The sequence below is a fragment of the Schistocerca gregaria genome, chromosome 5 (assembly GCF_023897955.1).
Source record: "Schistocerca gregaria isolate iqSchGreg1 chromosome 5, iqSchGreg1.2, whole genome shotgun sequence".
In the NCBI taxonomy this organism is placed as follows: domain Eukaryota; kingdom Metazoa; phylum Arthropoda; class Insecta; order Orthoptera; family Acrididae; genus Schistocerca; species Schistocerca gregaria.
The window spans coordinates 274,484,250-274,503,993 of record NC_064924.1 but is presented as its reverse complement, the minus strand read 5'-3'; the positions used below and the strand labels follow the sequence as shown (position 1 = coordinate 274,503,993).

The window sequence follows — 19,744 nt, the reverse complement described above, 5'->3', positions numbered from 1 at the left end:
CCCTTGTAACCACCCCCGGTGTAAAACCTGTCCCATGCACCCTCCCACCACCACCTACTCCAGTCCTGTAACCCGGAAGGTGTACACGATCAAAGGCAGAGCCACGTGTGAAAGCACCCACGTGATTTACCAACTGACCTGCCTACACTGTAAAGCTTTCTATGTGGGAATGACCAGCAACAAACTGTCCATTCGCATGAATGGACACAGGCAGTGTTTGTTGGTAATGAAGATAACCCTGTGGCTAAACATGCCTTGGTGCACGGCCAGCATGTCTTGGCACAGTGTTACACTGTCCGGGTTATCTGTTTACTTCCCACTAACACCAACCTGTCAGAACTCCAGAGATGGGAACTTGCCCTTCAGTATATCCTTTCTTACCATTACCCAACAGGCCTCAACCTCCGCTAATTTCAAGTTGCCGCCACTCATACCTCACCTGTCATTCAACAACTTCTGCCTCGACTGACATCTCTGCCTAAACTCTCTGCCTTTACAAATGTCTGCTTGTGTGTGTGTGTGTGTGTGTGTGTGTGTGTGTGTGTGTGTGTGTGTGTGTGTGTGTGTGTCTGTCCTTTTTTTCTCCCCTAAGGTAAGTCTTTCCGCTCCCGGGATTGGAATGACTCCTTACCCTCTCCCTTAAAACCCACATCCTTTCGTCTTTCCCTCTCCTTCCCTCTTTCCTGATGAAGCAACCGTGGGTTGCGAAAGCTTGAATTTTGTGTGTGTGTGTGTGTGTGTTTGTCTTTGTGTCCATCAACATAGCAATGCTTTCGTTTTGTAAGCTACATCATCTCTGTTTTAAGATATAATTACGTTAGTAACTAATATGACACACATTTTTATTGCATTTTAGAATAATAATTATTTTGTTGGTAGTAATACTAACTACCCAATTCTCTGATGCATTGCTAAGAACTAGAAAGTGATAATGTAACTAATTCTTAGTCATGGAAGGATGAAGTTTACATACTGTTTTTAACTAATTTTTAAGACAGCCCAATGAAGCTATTTTTCTATGACAGCTTCAACTCTTCAAGGATTCTCTTCTATTGTACATCATCTACATTACAACACAAAATGTAGTGTCAATTTGGCTGCCCACTAAACTTTTTCTGACTTGATCATAAGAATTATTCATCTCTGCAAGTGTGGAATTGAATAATACCACAGTTTTTTGTTCAAATAAAATAGTATATTGTTTCATATACCCTAGGTACAGCATCTTGTACTATCTTCACAATGAGCCGTCTTTCCCTATCCTAACCTAATTTTATTTGTTTCACATACCATCCTCTGAAGGATACACTTCAGAATCCATGTCCTCTGGGATATGGTCAGATGGAGAGTCACCGACATCACTGAAACAAATTAGATAGTTTGAACTGTGAACACAATACAGTAAAATCAGGAGCTCGTAAAATTCTTTAAAAAAATAGAATCCTTCTTAATAGCTTATTTTTGTAAAGCATGCGTACTTCAACCTTCAGGAATTATTTTAAAAATTACTTCTATTTTTGTTGCAGTTTTCTCCAAGTTTAATTTAATTTGTTTATGATGATTACTACAAATTTTTTTATGTTGCAAAGTCCCAATTCTTATCTTAGCTAATATTTGGCATGTGAATAACGGACTTCCAAAATAATTTCTCTGATGGAACTGTGTGGAGATTATCAGATACATATAGAAGAGAAAAAGTTCTGAAAATAAATGTCCACTGAAGGTGCACAAGAATACTTAAGTTATATATGATAAAATAAAATGCTTGGTTCTTATATTTCACTTCTACAAACAAGTTCTCTCAAAATGTCACCTGATATCTATGTCTCTGCACCAAAAGCCATAAATTTTAAAATATTCTTAACAAATAGACTCTAAATATCATCAATACACTGCTAGAAAAACAGCTGTGTTCAAGTAAATGTATCAATATTCTAAGAGCAGTGTTCAGCTTTCAAGAAAAACATGCCTTAACTACTTTTCCTAATGCAGAAACATATTTAAAACAAGGCTTCACACTGACAAAAAATGAAAAGCCTTATAAATTCAATTACAAATTATCTGAAAGGTTTAAATTATTATTATTATTATTATTATCATTATTATTATTATTATTATTATTTCTTTCCTTTCTCAGACGTTATGTCTGGTTTAAAATGGAAAGTGGCACCGACCTTGATCCAGCGTGACTTACTTCTAACTGTACAGTATACGTTACATTGCATTTAGGAACTTTCGGGTAATTGAACATGTATCAATAATTACAGATTTCTGAAGTTGTATATATATGTTTGGATGTACCTGTATTGCATTGATATACTTGTGGATATTGTACGGTATGACTCCTGCAGTTGACAGTATAATTGGTATCATGTCAACTTCATCCTGATGCCACATGTCCTTGACTTCCTCAGCCAGTTGGATGTATTTTTCAATTTTTTCTCCTGTTTTCCTCTGTATATTTGTTGTATTGGGTATGGATATTTCGATTAGTTGTGTTAATTTCTTATTTTTATTGGTGAGTATGATGTCAGGTTTGTTATGTGGTGGTGGTTTGTCTGTTATAATGTTTCTGTTCCAGTATAATTTGTATTCATCATTCTCCAGTACATTTTGTGGTGCATACTTGAATGTGGGAACATGTTGTTTTATAAGTTTATGTTGTAAGGCAAGCTGTTGATGTATTATTTTTGCTACATTGTCATGTCTTCTGGGATATTCTGTATTTGCTAGTATTGTACATCCGCTTGTGATGTGATCTACTGTTTCTATTTGTTGTTTGCAAAGTCTGCATTTATCTGTTGTGGTATTGGAATCTTTAATAATATGCTTGCTGTAGTATCTGGTGTTTATTGTTTGATCCTGTATTGCAATCATGAATCCTTCCGTCTCACTGTATATATTGCCTTTTCTTAGCCATGTGTTGGATGCGTCTTGATCAATGTGTGGCTGTGTTAGATGATACGGGTGCTTTCCATGTAGTGTTTTCTTTTTCCTATTTACTTTCTTCATATCTGTTGATGTTGTGTAATCTAAAGGGTTGTAGAAGTAGTTATGAAATTGCAGTGGTGTAGCCGATGTATTTATACGAGTGATTCCTTTGTGTATTTTGCTAGTTTCTGCTCGTTCTAGAAATAATTTTCTTAAATTGTCTACCTGTCCATAATGTAGGTTTTTTATGTCGATAAATCCCCTTCCTCCTTCCTTTCTGCTTAATGTGAATCTTTCTGTTGCTGAACGTATGTGATGTATTCTATATCTGTGGCATTGTGATCGTGTAAGTGTATTCAGTGCTTCTAGGTCTGTGTTACTCCATTTCACTACTCCAAATGAGTAGGTCAATATTGGTATAGCATAAGTATTCATAGCTTTTGTTTTGTTTCTTGCTGTCAATTCTGTTTTCAGTATTTTTGTTAGTCTTTGTCTATATTTTTCTTTTAGTTCTTCTTTAATATTTGTATTATCCATTCCTATTTTTTGTCTGTATCGTAGATATTTATAGGCATCTCTTTTTTCCATCGCTTCTATGCAGTCGCTGTGGTTATCCAATATGTAATCATCTTGTTTAGTGCGTTTTCCCTTGACTATGCTATTTTTCTTACATTTGTCTGTTCCAAAAGCCATATTTATATCATTGCTGAATACTTCTGTTATCTTTAGTAATTGGTTTAGCCGTTGATTTGTTGCTGCCAGTAGTTTTAGATCATCCATGTATAGCAAATGTGTGATTTTGTGTGAGTATGTTCCAGTAATATTGTATGCATAATTTAACTAATTAATGGAAAATCTCATATAAAGATGTGAAACAAATACTAACAAAGAGATAGAGGGGCTGGCCAGTGCTTACCTCAACTCAGTACAGCCGATAGATACACAAAAAACAACCGAAAATTTACGTTCCTAGCTTTCGGAATAAATGTTCCTTCATCAGGGAGGAGAGAGGGGAAAGAAAGGGAAGAAGGGATAGTGGATTTAGTTACTCACAACCCAGGTTATGAAGCAACAGGGAAAGGAAAACAGGGAGGGTAGCAAGGATGGAGGCATGGTTGTCAGAGGGAAGCCCAGAGGTGGAGGACTTTGAAGAGAGATAGGAGCTGTTGGGAGTGGTGGTTACATGAAGTAGTGTAGAGATTCAGGACTAGTTGGGTAAGGGCTAAGGATTGAAGGTTCTGGAAGTCCAGGAGAGATTGGTGGAAGGAGGAATTGCACCCAGAGATGGGAACTTTTAAGGTAAGTCCTTTAGGGGTAATTCCAAAGGTTAAGCAGGAACGGAGGAAGAGTATGTTGCAGTTTGGCTACAGTAAATGCATGTTTCCGGAAATAATGTAAATAATGTGGTATAGGATTAGGGTACATAGTGGGTAACTGGTGGGTAGGAAAATTAAATAACTAAAGTTAAAATAGTAATCATAAGAAGGAATAAAACACGGAAGGAAGGGCGAGAAAGAAAGAAATTGTGTTGGTAATGTTAAATACCAAAGAAAGACCACCAAATAAGAAAAATACGGAAAAAGTTGACTAGACCAAGCAAGTATGTCCAGATCAGGGGAAAAAGAACACATGCTGAGATCGCGCGTGCCGCAGAAAAGATCGCGCGTGCCGCAGAAATGGCCCAAAAAAATGTTTCCTGTGGCAAAGAAAGATAGCCAATGGCACAAAAATATCACCAGCAACACGAAATCGACAGAATTAGATGATACTGGTAGGTGTGGAAGACTTACCTTAGGGGGAAAAAAGGACAGGTGTACACTCGCACACACGCACATTTCCATCCGCACATACACAGACACAATAAGGTAAGTCTTTCCGCTCCCGGGATTGGAATGACACCTTACCCTCTCCCTTAAAACCCACATCCTTTCGTCTTTCCCTCTCCTTCCCTCTTTCCTGAAGAAGCAACCGTCAGTTGCGAAAGCTAGAAATTCTGTGTGTGTGTGTGTGTGTGTGTGTGTGTGTGTGTGTGTGTGTGTGTTTTATTTATTGTGCCTGTCTACCGGCACTTTTCCGCTTGGTAAGTCTTGGAATCTTTGTTTTTAATATATTTTTCCCATGTTAAATAATTTAGTTAGATGTGAATGTGTTGAGGTGAACTTCCTTAGCCAGAAATTTGCTATTTTATCTTTTCCAGGGGCTTTCCAATTGTGAGTAGAATTAATTGCTTTGGTGACTTCATGTTGCAAAATTATCACTTGAGGAATTTGTGGTATCATCTTGTATGTGTCTGTTTCTGCTTCTCTCCACCGTGCATGCCTGTTATGTTGTACCGAGTTTGACCATATGTTGCTCCAGAAGTGTTCCATGTCTGTTATGTTCGGTGGATTGTCTATTTTAATGTGTATGTTATCTATTGTCTGGTAAAATTTCTTTTGGTTTGTGTTGAATGCTTGGTTTTGTTTCCTTCTATTTTCACTTTTTTTGTATCTTCTAAGTCGTTTGGCCAAAGCTTGTAATTTCTGCTTCTTTTCATCTAATTGCTCTATCGCTTCTTGTTGTGAGATTTTACCTAACGTTTTTCGTTTTTTTCCCCCCCGACATTTTATAAATTGTGTTAGCTGTCCAATGTCTTTTCTCAGTTTTTCTATTTTGATCTGTAGCCTGTGTTGCCATGCTGGTTTTGTGGGTTTCTTCTGTGTCTTGGTTGGTTCTGATCTCTGCCTAATGTGCATATTTAGTGTAGTGAGTGCTCCTATATAAACCAGTAGTTTTAACTCTTCCATAGTTGTGTTTTCATTTATTTTGTTGTGTATGATTGAGTTGATAGTTTTTATTATTATTATTATTATTATTATTATTATTATTATTATTATTAAATTCCAGATCTGCTTGATACATCTGTCTTAGTTTTTGTTTCATAATTAAGCTTATTTTATCGGAAAAGTAGAATCATGTTTCAGATTTTGTAGAAAAGAAAAATATGAACACAGTCATTGGGAAAGAAACTGCAACAAAACCATGTAACTGTAATCCTCGAGTCTGAAGTTTACTACCAATGAATGATACATACAGTGACAAATTTTGGATAACTTACAGTAAATTCAGTGAAAAAATACAAATATACATGGTGCCCCAGAAAGAATGCTCAATATTCAGAGATATGACAGGAGTGAGCGTTTGAAGAAAAAGGTCTACTAAACAAGCACACCTGACGTACTATGAGCACTTTTCCAATAGAAGAAAGATTAATTTCGTTCATTGTAGTCTATTTTTTTTGGAAATCATGCAATGGTGTCATATTTTATCTAACGAAAAACTGCTCTAGATACATAATTTTTCTTGCTTAGTACAATGCATTTCAAGAATTTATTGTAATTTTGTAATTTTGTAATTTTCAAGTGCATTTGTTTATATAATTATTTTTTTGTTATCTGTGTTTAAAAAAGCTAGATGTGAATCAGTTAATCTTTTCAAATGTTCCTCCTGTATAAAGTAATTATAGTCATTTTTCCATATGTTCAGTTCCTCTTGGAAACTACTCAACATCTAAATCAAAATTTAATATAAACTTAATCAATAGTGTAACAGTCAACTATAGTAAAATGAACTGTATAATTGACAACTTCACGTAAATAACATAATTTACAGATTAAATAAAACCTCTGACAGTAAACAAACTCTTTGCAAAACTATACTGTCAATCAATCAATCAATCAAATTTTATTATCACGTAACATGCCTTATACAGACTAATAAACTTAATTTTAGGTTATAATACATGTGTTGCTATACAGGTATTTTACACATTTGTCATAATAAAGTATTTTACACATTTTACACATTTGTCATAATACATATTGTGGTGATCTATACAATTATTTTTACATGGTTATCATTCAAGAATTCTTCTACCGTATAGTAGCATTTATTTTTTAGATATGTTTCCAAGTCTCCTTCAGTATATTTTAGAGGTGGGTCACATTTCCCCTTCCAGATAGTATTTGTAAATTTCATGCCCATATAATGTGGAGTTTTTTCATATAGTGTTAGTCTATGGGTAGGTAACATGTAACTTGCTCTATGCCTGGTATCATACTGATGCAAGAAGCAGTTGCCTTCAAAAAGTTGTGGGTTTCTTTTTGTGAATATGAGAAGCTCATATATATATATAAGCTAGGTATGGACATTAGATCTAGTTTCTCAAATATAGGTTTGCAGTGTTGTCTCCTTTTTGCTCCTACCATGGCTTGGATTATCTTTTTTTGTAGCCTAAAGGCTTTGAGCAGATTTGTTTTCTTAGACCCCCAAAAAATTATACTATACCTTATGACTGATACAAAATATGCATAATATACAGTTTTCTTTACAGCTAAATCAGTAATGCTATATAGGACATTCATGGCATATACGAGACTGTTCAGTCGACTTAGTATGCTGTCTACATGGTAACCCCACAGCATATTCTTATTCACTAGTACCCCAAGGAATTTGACATAGTTTGCAGTGTCCAATTTTTTGTCTTTGTATGTTATTTCATTTATACATTGGGCCGATTGTTTTGTGGTGAAATGAACAATTTCTGTTTTTGTAAGATTTCATTTCAAGCTGTTATTTTTGACCCATTTCTCCACTTCCCCAAGTGTTTGCTCAATACGATGGATTAAGTCTTTATCAGTTTTGCAGCATACTATTGCTGTTGAGTCATCTGCGTAGAGGATGGTATCAGGCTGAACCTGGTATGGCATATCATTAATATAATACAAAAATAGTAGAGGCCCTAATATAGAACCTTGCGGTACGCCTAACTGAGTGTGTTTCCAGCCAGAGACTAATTTTTTGTTACTGTTGTTTACAAGTACTCTTTGTTTCCTGTTTGCCAAGTATGACGACATCCAATTAAGAGATTTTCCTTGAAAACCATAGTTTGTCAGTTTTTGGAGAAGCAGGTCATGATTTACCGTATCAAAAGCTTTGGTAAGATCACAGAAGATGCCCGATACACACAGTCTATCGTCAAGACATCTGCTAACTTTTGTGACCAGTTCGTTTATTGCCCGAGTTGTGCTGCAGCCTTTCCTGAAACCATACTGATTGCGTAAAATAATGCTGTGGGATGAATTGTAATTTTGCATCTGATCACATGCTGCTCTTTCAAATATTTTTGAAAAAATTGGTAATAGTGAGATAGGCCTATAGTTTCCCATTTCATCTTGTTTGCCTTTTTTATGAATTGGCCTTACTTCTGCATATTTTAATCGGTCTGGGAAACATCCTTCATCAAAAGACTGGTTGATTAAGAGGGAGAGTGGATGCGCAATACTATGACAGGCTATTTTTATTATTTTAGTGGGGACCTCATCCCAACCCACAGAGTTTAAATTTTTTAGGGACATTATGATTTTTATAACATCAGAACTGGAAACATGGGAAAATTTAAAACCCGTGCAATTTTGCTCTGCAGCACTACCCTTTGTACTTGGTGGTGGATAATCACTAGTTTTATTACAATTTATGAAGAAGTCATTGAAGGATTCACAAATGTTACTGGGATCTGTAACAGCTCTACCATTTATCATTAGTTTTGAGGGGCATTTCTTCTCCATTTCATTGCCGACCTCACTTCTTATAACAGACCAAACAGCTTTTGATTTGTTTTTAGCATTTGAGATATAGCTATTATTTGCAATACGCTTTGCTAATTTAACTACTTTGTCAAATATTTTTTTGTATGTGCTTACGTATTTAAGAAATTCAGGACTTCGATTTACTTTTGCCTCCGTATGCAGTTTCCTCTTTGTAGCACTAGACACTTTTATTCCTTTTGTTATCCATGATCTATTTTTAAGAGTCCTAGTCTGTACTGTTATAACAGGGAAACATTCATTGAATACACTCATTAATTCAGTTAAAAAGTTATTGTAGTTTTCATTTGTGGAAGTGTCTTTGCTGACTGACCACACAGTGGAGTTTAGTTTTTTAATAAATTCCTCTACATTTCCTTCACTAAAGCTCCTACATCTTTTTGTTGGGCAGGCTGGGTTTAGTTTTGATAGTGATACAAATAGTGCTGAATGGTCTGAGACTCCTAGACCTAGAATAAATTTTTCTTTTACACTGTAATTATAACTGCTAACAACATTATCTATACAAGTTGAAGAGGTTGCTGTAATTCTTGTGCATTGATCAAAATTTAGATTTAGCCCATATGTAGCTACCAGGTTCTTTAAATGTAAAGAAAATTTGTCATCAGTTCTTACATCAATGCTGAAATCAGCACATATAACTATTTTCTTATGCATTTTTCCTGTTTTTAATTTATATAACAATGTCTCAAATTTTTCTAGGAATACAGAACTTATGTGGTACCCAGGGGTGCGATATATACTGATGATTAGCATGTTATACTCTCTAAGTTCAATGCAACAACTCTCAAATTATGTTCTTCATTTAAATAGCTAAAATTCTGTCTTATTTCATAGCCTATTGTGGAATGCACTAGTATGCAAGAGCCACCATACCCATTAGTCCTACAGAAGTAGGTAGCTAGTTTGTAACCTGTAAGTTTATTGAGGAGTTTGATATTTTCAGGTTCAAGCCAATGCTCATTTAGACATATTACCTTTACAGATTGTTTCATACTTTCTAACAAAATTTCTGTATCATAAAGCTTGCTGATCATTCCTTCAGATAGACCTCCTCTAATGTTCAAATGCATAATGAAATTACTACTGGAAACATTACCAGCTAAAGCATCTTTAAAACTAACTTTTTTACTACGTAATGGCACTTCCACATGCGTTTTCAGTACTTGCACTGAGTTTTTAATGTTGGGCCAAAGTCGGTTGGAATTGGCCCATTTCGCTAGTTTCCCTGCATGCTATCATTTAGGGCGATAACGTGTTTGTTTTCACAACTCCTTTCGCGCAATATTTCATCAACAGCTTTGTTTATATCTGATGCGAGTCTCATCTTACCAGATCGATTTAGGTGCTGTCCATGCTTTGTGAAGTAAGTTTTTTCATATATGCTGACGTCAAGTAGTCTTACGTTTTTGAATTTCGAACAGAAGTGTTTTAATTTTTGATTTGTTCGCCGAATTTCACTGTTTACACACGACCAGTCGGCCAGGTCAAATCTCATGGGTACATTAGTTACTATTACATTTGTAGTTGACAGCAGTTGCAGGATAACGAGCAATTTTTTTATATATCCACTGGCTTCGTTACAGTAAACGTCGTTCGATCCCGCTATGAGAACAACACAGTCACTTTTACTGGAACTGGCACATTCTGTTTCTACATTTCTAATCACGTTTCCAAACTTAGCCCCTGGCTTAACGATGGCAGACACTTTCACGATCTCTTTAGCACTGTTTGAGACATAGTTTGAGACATTACATGCATGGCTGTCTCCGAATATTTTTACCTTGGCTCCATGTTGCATTCCTTTTTGTGTGGTAATAGTATTGTTCTTGGCAGATTTCGTCTTTGTTTCTAAGCGTCCACTTTCACCCAGGTCCTCTTCTACTACTAATACACTGTTTTCTTCTGAAACGTCTCTTCCTGGATTTTTAGACACCGCACCTTCCTTGTTTACACGCGAGTTACAAGTTTCAGAACACTTACTTTTGTTTACTTTTGAACGACGAGTATTATTATTCGTCAAAATGTTGTATTTGTGTTCCAATGCAGCACATTTCACTTGTAAAGCTTCAAGATCACTTTGTAACAATCTCTGTATCATGTTTAGATTTTTAAAAAAGTAGTGAGTAATGATTTGTATCTGTGTGATATTCTGTGTGAACGAGGAGGCTCAATACTCATTTGCAAACAGAAACGTTATTTGTAACGTTAGCACATTAAAAAATGCCAAGATTTATTTTTTCCAACTTTGACTGATAATATACAAATTCTGTGGCACAAGAACTGGGCATCTTTTGTGGGGATCCATGAATCGATCCAATTTTGCACTTGTTCATATGATTGGAAGTGCAGGTCTGCCAGACTGTATGCCACTGATCGAAAAAGGTGGTAGTCAGAGAGAGCAACATATGGAGAATAAGGTGGGAGGGTTAGGACGTCTCATTTCAACATTTCCATTTATATTTTGATGGGTTTTGCGACATGGGGTCGAGCATCAACACGCTGAAAAATTACCTTGACATGTCTATCGCTGTATTGTGGTCGTTTGTGTTTCAGCGTGGGCTCGAACGCAGCAAACTGCTTTCGATAATGATGTCCTGTGACTGTCTTTGTCTGTTTCAGTAGCTACGAAAACCTTCTGTCTTCCACCACCATGCCGGTCTCTGGCATCAAAATCACCGTTCTTAAGGCATTGAAAACATTCTCTGCGCGTTCTTCCACAAATAGTTCCCTCACCATTGGTCTTATCAAGCATTTTAAGAGCCACAGCCACAGATTTCTTCACATTAAAGCAGAAAATTAAGACTTCCCACAAATGGCAAGAAATGGGTATGTACGTTGATGTATTTGATCACAAATAACTTTATGATGCAATCACAAATCGACTAATATTTTTATGCCATTGTGTTTACAGATACCTAAGCTTATTGTATTACACCTATGACCAACCACATGAATCCCACTTGCCGTCTTTTGCAAAATTGGGGAAGCTAAGTTGTAGACCTAATATATGAAACAAATGCATTTGAGAAAGAGAATAAATCCTCGAAATACATTGTGTTAAGCATAAAAAATTACATAATTGGCGAGGTTTTTCACTATTTATATTAAGAATAGATGTATTTGACTGAAGTGTAGATGAACAAATGCTCATAGCCTTTAAGGAATCCATCTTAGTTCGATCCTACACTTACTAGACCAGGCTCGTCTAAACTGTGCCCCTGGGGCACTAGCACCAGCGGTTTCCCGAGATCACTGCCCCAGGATTCTTATGTTGTTGCAATGGCCGAGCCGTATCGTTTAGCTGACCGTGCAGTCTGCCCGCCGCGTCAACCGGGGTCAAAAGCACTGATCCGACAGAAAGCCGTTAGTCAACAGACATAAGGCTACAGCGGATCGAGATGGATGGTCAACAGCAGCAAAAAAAAAAAAAAAAAAAAAAAAAAAAAAAAAAAAAAAAAAAAAAAAAAAAAAAAAAAAAAAAGGGAGGAGAGCGACACATCTGCACTATTTAAACCGAAGTGAGAAATTAATTTCTTTTGTACTGCTGTTGAAATCATACCAAATGTTTAGTATGTCATCAGACCCTCATTTATTTAAAGAAAGTACTCGACTGAATAGCACTTTAATACCTGTCGCAAAGATCAGTTCGAAAATTTGTCGCAAGAGGAACGCCAGTCCAAGCTTGAACAACTGAAAGAAAACTTCAAACAGCATTACAGTGAAGTGACTGTTTCCTATTGTATGATAAATAAAACTATATTTTATAATCGGATATGTCACTTAGCAATGTTCCAGTTATCAAAAATCAGATTGTCAGTAACAAGGAACATTTATTTTTGGTTAATTTTTATATCCGAGTTGCATTAAATCGTGTTGCACGGACATAAGGAGAAGTTCAAGGTATGTTATTTTTTGCCACTTTCTGAAAAGCTGTTATAAATGCTCTCTTGGATTGCAAAGTGTCGTTAAAAGTCATTCTTTGTTTTCATGTATGTTTTGATGGATGGGGAAACATATGTTGTTTGATGTTTGGTTTCAATTAATTAAAATGCAAATATTCCAAAAGATAACAATTTATTTTGCTATAAAATGTCGCTGCCCTTTTTAGCGTGTATGACCACTTTTAAGAGGAACTGGGGCAAAACGCATTTAAAACCAATATTTTTTTGTTAGTTCTTTATTTCGATTTTAATGAATGAAACAGTTAATTGTTAAAATTGTAAAAGTGGTTTAAAAACAGGATTGTGCAAAATTAATTGTTGTGTGTTTTTGCCATGGTGGGAGCAGGAAACAGGTGGGCAAAGTATGCGTGCAAGTTACAAATGCTTGCTGAGCATTGCAAAAGCAGGGAAACCCCTTGCGGCTGGGAATCTCATGAAGAACGGCCTTGTTGACTCAGCAGCTTGTATTTGTCCAACAGACTTCACGGAAAAAATTGAAAATGCATACTTCGTTTCATTTTCTATCGGTCTTGACATGTCCATGGACGTTTCGGGCATATCTTAGCTCGTCATATTCGTTCAAGGTGTCGACGACAGTCTGTGTGTCACTGAAGAATTTCTTGACCTTACACAATTAGAAGACACAACCACGGGTTTTGATTTTTTTTAGCTGTGGGAAATGTGTTCGAGTCAATGGATTTAAAATGGGAACACCTGACCAGTGTAACAACTGATGGAACCCCTGTGCTACAAGGAATACACCCAGAATTCCTGGGCTACATAAGGTCAAAAATGGCTGAAGTGACCTAACTGGTCATTTAAATATTTTGAACATTTCACTCCGAGGCAAAAATCACTCTGTTGTTGATTCAGTACAGGTGATTGAAGCATTTGGGGGGAAAAAAACTTTGTTTTGTGTGAAAAACAGTTGCGCGAGGAGAATTGTGGGTACTTCCCTGCATTAGACAAGTGCTAAAGAAGATGTGGATTTTTCAGATTATGTTCAAATCATTTGCAAATTACAAGAAGAGTTTCAAAGCAGATTTTTGGAAATAAGTGTGCTTCAACCGGAGTCAGATACATTTGTTTGCCCGTTTCCTCTTTGGGCAGAGGACTTCTCACAAGTGTTTCAACTAGAGCTGATTGACCTGTAGTACGATATCCATCTGAAGGGGCGCTTTCTTATATGTTAAGCTTTGGATCACTTTTACAGCTGTTTTCCATGAGAGAAGTATCCTCTTTTGTACAAGTTTGTACAATCATGCGGCCAAAGTTCTCTCAATGTTTGGTTCCACATACATTTGTGAGCACTTTTTCTCCCTTTTAAAACTTTCTAAAACTAGTAACCATTCACTACTTAGTGATAAAAATCTGACTTATTGTTTGAGTAGTCTCCTGGAATATTGTACCAAACCTAGACAAAATCATTTTCTCGAAAAAAGAAAAATGCGTAAAATGTTAATCGTCGTCATTAAAAATGTTGACTGTATGGATTAAAGGTCTTTACAGCCTTAATTCTATTTTTTATAAGTTTTGAATATTGGTCAATTAAAATTATTGCATACAAAATAGCAAATTAAGGATCTGATGTCTAAACTCTGAAAAGGGATACAAACAGCTGCAGCATGAAGCACAACAAAAAATATTTACCTGTAACTACTAGCAGTCAGAATGAGACACTATATCCCTCACGTAAAATTATTTCTAAAAGAGAATATTTATGACACTAGTTCATTTAAGAAATTTATATATCTTTCAGGAGATGCCTACTGTACATATGTAATTTTGGAAGATGTATGTAAAAACTTTAATTGTATAAATCCAAAATTAAGTATGTAACAATGACAGTAATTGTTTAAAACTATATAAATAGAGGCAATTTTTACACCACCATATGTCAGTCTTAGACCGAAAATTGTATCAACAGCATGTAGTCAGACTTCTTAAATTTTGTACCTATTGTGCGAAATAAAATCTGTTGTAAACATAAAGCACTTAAACTTATTCAAACTATTACATAAATTCCATGTGACGATGTAGTAACATCAAAATGAACCTACTACAGCATCAAGAAGCAGTGCCCTGGATTACACAAGATATGTATATAATTGATGGAGAATATGTATTGTAAAATAATGTATACTGAACATGGTTTTTCTTGTGTTAAACAATGAAACACATCCCGAACTTCATCGCAAACACATTTTCGCCACATTTTATTACAGAACATACTTGGGATATATAGCACTGTCTCTGAATGTGGCCCCAATACATCAGACACATGCAGTGCTGTATGTTGAAGTGCTGCAAGGAGCACGTCAGACATTTATGACTGGAATAGAAAGAAGTCAGTGATGGAGCACACCTTTGACTTTCAGAACACCAAGCTGCTGTACTGTGCAACCAGTCATGGGTCAGTATTCCCCAGTGTTCCCAAGAACCTGGTCTTTATGGACAAAGGATTCCAACTGAATGCAGCCTGGAAACCTGCAGAAGCATCAATATGACAACAACAAGTCCAGCACACAAGACGCACCCATAATGCCCAGAGCTTTTCACCGACAGTAAACACTGGGAACTCTACATTCATATATACAGAGGGAGTAGCTCTGACACATGTTGGCCAAGGATTTATCTGTTATACAAGGAAAGTTTGAAACATCAAATATACTGACCATGAGAGCTGCCCTCTATACTGTGCCTGATCTGTTCTTGTTCAGCTACTCACAGGAGGACACATTTTGGGGAATTTCTAGTAAACTGAGAGACACACTACAATTATATATTGTATGAATTACACCCTCCGTCTCTTTTACTTGTCCTAAACAATTTTGCACGGACAACAGCTATAAACTGTTCTGATATTAAGCACAATGTACTATCAGAAAAGTTTGTCAAGTTTTCTGTTTTCACAGCAACTGCAAACTGTCACAGCATGTACATGGGAAGGATAAGAACTCTGTACTGAATTATATTTTTTTTTTTTGTTCCTTTCTTTTCTTATATATAAGCTATATCTAAACTGAATGAGTTACAGGCAGCACCAAAGGTAAATTAACGAGTTGTTTTGTAGCAACGAAACGTTTTGACACTTCGTTAAATATATGTATGAAACAAAGTAAGAAATATGCTCTTCAATTTATTAATTCATGTATCTTCACAGTTTTGTTTCAAGAAGTGGTAGTGTACGGACATATGCTTGGAACCATCGTACCAGTACTGTTAAAAATGTGTATTTCAACTACACATTAAAAGTGTTATAAAAAGTTATTAGAAATGCAAAATTTACTAGCACGGCTAGGAGGTCAGCTTCTATCTGTTCATCATTTCACTCGCTGCTGAGATCCTGCATCAAGAGGTTCGTTGAAGACAGGAAGAATTTATGCGGTATTCGGAGGGGCGTTCCTGCATCGACATTGCCACAATCAAGGCTAAATCAAATTAATGTGAAGCAGTACATAATGCAAATTATGTTTGACATTGAATGTATTGATATTAAAGGTCTGCTGATATTGGTACCAGTTAAAGTTCATCCAGGACTATGCAAAGATTCATAAATTACCTTCAATTTTCTTTCAATTATTCTTTCCAATCAATTTTTCCAATTATTCAAGCAATTATTAATCAATTTCCATTCACATATCTCTATAGAACTCCCATAATAGGCAGACACAACACCCCGATCCACAGCATCTACACCAAGAAACTCCTGAAGATGGAGGCTTGCACAACACACCATCGCACAAGTACTACCCTAGTCTCCTACCAGTATACATTCAATAAATGGGCGATCACTGGGCAGACACCTATGCTTCAGTGGTTTTGTACCTTCAGTATGTCACTCCAGCTGAACAATGCCATGCTGGAGCTATGCACATCGACCTATAATGATTGTAAGACCCTCATGAAGCTGATGAAGGACTACATAACTGAAGAACCAATCAGGAAAGAGCTACATAAAGAGATGCTGAAAGTGATGTCACTCTTACAAGGGTTGTCAAGGATGTCCAGTGTTAAAACAGTTTGTCACACAATGCTTAACCTTCGATGTGGTGCAGACCAAAGCTCCAAAATTGAACTAATAACAACAGATCGGCAATGTTTATTCTGGAAATAGATAAGTTTGTGAAACCAGAAGATAACGTCAAAACATCTTCAAGTAGTAGGGATTGACGGCAAGGTAGAACCTCTCCCAGATGGACCCAACACTAAGTTGCAGCACTGTAAGTGTCAATGACAGCACAAAATACTGCCACAATTAAGAAATATATGTCAAATGTGCTGGCAAACAGGGACAGCTGCAACTGTGCACAAAAGAAAGAGCAACAATCAATGTGCACCCAGTGTGGTAGACAAGACATCATCAACTGACATGTCTACGAGGTCTTTCCAGGCCACAGCAATGCTAGAAACAAGACACGTGGAAAGGAAGAACATCAAGCAAATTCAGAAGAAATCACTGAGGAGGAGATGAAGAAGAAGAAGAAGAAGAAGAAGAAGAAGAAGAAGAAGAAAAAGAAGGAAACAGAGGAGATAGCAAGGTAAGCACATCACACCCCTTCCAGCAAAGCACACTGGCGAGCCGGCAGTTAACTCGTCTCCCTGTGCTCATCTGAAACACTCCACTAATGGCTGGAGAGAGGAGGGGGGAGCAGCCCCACTGCACGAGGTGAAGGCAGTCAGTGCTGGAACGCCAACAGCCAAAAGTTGTCACAATGGCTGAAGCTAATGCAACAACAGAAGACTGTAAGATGCGTAGCATAGAGCTGTAAGTTAAGATCGAAGAACTTGTTGATACAGTGAAGAACCTACTATCAGCTCTTAGATAGGAGAAATGTGCCAACTCATGCTGCAATACAAAAGGCACAAAAACACATAATTAATCCTAGCCAGGGTTTTATTGAAGGTTACCCCTGACCATATGTTGGGACATCCATCCTCTCTCACCACCATGCAAGAGCTATAGCTTTCTGCCCTTAAAAACCTATCAATAAATTGAGTCAAACTAGAACAATGTATGTTAATACAAGGAACCAGAGTTCACGATATGCCCACCTTCTCCCTTCTGGAGGAGGAGTGAAGAATGTAAAATAAACGTGCAAACGCATGGAAAGTCTTAGCATATAAAACATAAGTCACTTCACTTGTTAAGAAAAGAGTCAGATAGATCAATAAGCAGAAGTACTCACTTTTCGTCTGGTTCTTTACTAATAAATTTCTCATATACAGGCCCTCCATCAAGTGGAAATATATCCTCATGGTAAAGTATTATGTTTTTGATGAGTTCGTTAACTTGATTCTGGTACTGTACTTGATACTGTTCCTTTTCTTCTGGCACAGGTACCAATGTGGGACCAAAGCAAATTGCCAAATTGTATGGATCCATCATGTTCTCATCACTGAACTCTGAAAGACTATTAGAAAAATAAGGTTAAACACTTGTTAAGGCAAAAAAAAATGTATGCTAATTTCAACATTTATCGGCAGAGTAACAAAGTAACAATTCAATGCACAGCAGAGGCACTGAATGGTTGACAGAAACATAAAAATGCCTGAAAATACTGGTAAATTAGTCTTCATAGGTAATAGATAAATCCACTCGGCCACAACCACAGATACATGAAATATGTACAAAGGTAATGAAAATTTGATGTGGGTCAAGGCACTGAAGCAGAAGTGAAGCCCCCCCCCCCCCCCTCTCTCTCTCTCTCTCTCTCTCTCTCTCTCTCTCTCTCTCTCTCTCTCTCTCTCTGTGTGTGTGTGTGTGTGTGTGTGTGTGTGTGTGTGTGTGTGTGTGAGAGAGAGAGAGAGAGAGGAGAGAGAGAGAGAGAGAGAGAGAGAGAGAGAGAGAGAGATATTGTAGGGGGGGGGGGGGGGGGAGATTTGTGCTGGGAGATCCTCACTTCCTAGAAACACTGCTTTTACAGGGCATTCAGCATACAAATAAACACAGGGGTGACATGTAGAGGTAACAAGTCATTTAAAGAATGCCAAATAATTGGAACAGATATTGTGTTGTTACAAATGACAAAATACTACTTACAATACTACTGTAAACAATACTGTTCACTGACTTAAGGTTGGTACTTAGCTGAAACAATGCAAATAATAGCAGACCTCTTACAACACCTCCATACCCAGAAGGTACGAAGAACGATTCCTGTTTAATACCAACTCAACAACAACGCTGTTAAGAGACCCAGCACAAGCTTGGATTTTTTTAAGTGTGGGGAAGGAAATCAGCTGTGTCCTTTAAAAGAAACCATCCCAGCATTTGCCTGGAGAAATTCAGTGAAATTGCAAAAGATCTACATATGGGTGGTCTGATGCATATTTCAACCAGCATCATCCTTAATGCAAGTCGAGTGTACAAACAATGCCACTAATTCACTCTGTCTGACACCTGTAATCCTCCAGACAAAGTGCCACAGTATACTGTGCATGTATGAGGGTAATCCCAAAAGTAAAGTCTCCTATTTTTTTTTATAAGTACAGAACTCTGTTTATGTGGCAGTTGGTCACACTGTTATGAAAAGTGCACAGTCTTGACTTTGCAGTCAATGAGAATAGAGTTCCCGTTGGATGTTACCGCCAAGTGCAAATTGCGCGCAGTTATTCGGTTTTTGAACACAAAGGGCACTGTGCCCATTGAAATCCAAAGCCAATTGACAGAAGTGTTTGGTGAGTTAGCATGGATATCAAAAATGTTCATAAGTGGTGTAGAGTGCTTGCAGCTGGTAGGACCAAAATTCACGACGAATAAAGGAGCGAGAGAACGTCAATTTCTGAGGAGACAGTGTTGAAGGCTGAGCAAAGCATGCGTGAAGATCGACGGATGACCCTGGATGATCTCTGCACATTGGTTCCTGAAGCACCGCTCACAGAATTTTAACGGAAACATTGAACTACCGGAAGGTGTGTGCAAGATGGGTGCCACGCATGCTTACTGAGGTCACATGCAGCAACGAGTTGACACTTCCCGTGTATTTCTTCACTGCCTTGCAGCTGAACATAACAACTTTCTGGACTAAATTGTCATGGGTGACGAAACCTGGGCATACCACTATACACAGGAGACCAAGCAACAATCACACAAGTTCATAGCTTTTTGAAGAGCATGGCTGTGAACTGGTATGACATGGGCATACAAAATCTGCCACAGTGTCTACAAAAATGCATTGACAGAAATGGTGATTATGTCGAAAAATAGCTAAATGTTCAAGC

General features: G+C 37.1%; 1 protein-coding gene across 3 annotated transcripts in view; it reads right to left on the bottom strand.

The window, feature by feature from the left end:
* The window catches only part of LOC126271944 (SLIT-ROBO Rho GTPase-activating protein 1-like), a 632,413-nt gene that overhangs the window by 38,581 nt on the left and 574,088 nt on the right, over positions 1-19,744 (bottom strand). For all 3 annotated transcript variants that reach the window (XM_049974371.1, XM_049974372.1, XM_049974373.1), the window contains exons 11-12: positions 17,710-17,934; positions 1,291-1,361 (exon numbers count right to left, since the gene is read on the bottom strand). In XM_049974371.1, coding sequence (XP_049830328.1) covers positions 1,291-1,361; positions 17,710-17,934 — 296 coding nt within the window. The remainder of the gene's footprint in view (positions 1-1,290; positions 1,362-17,709; positions 17,935-19,744) is intronic.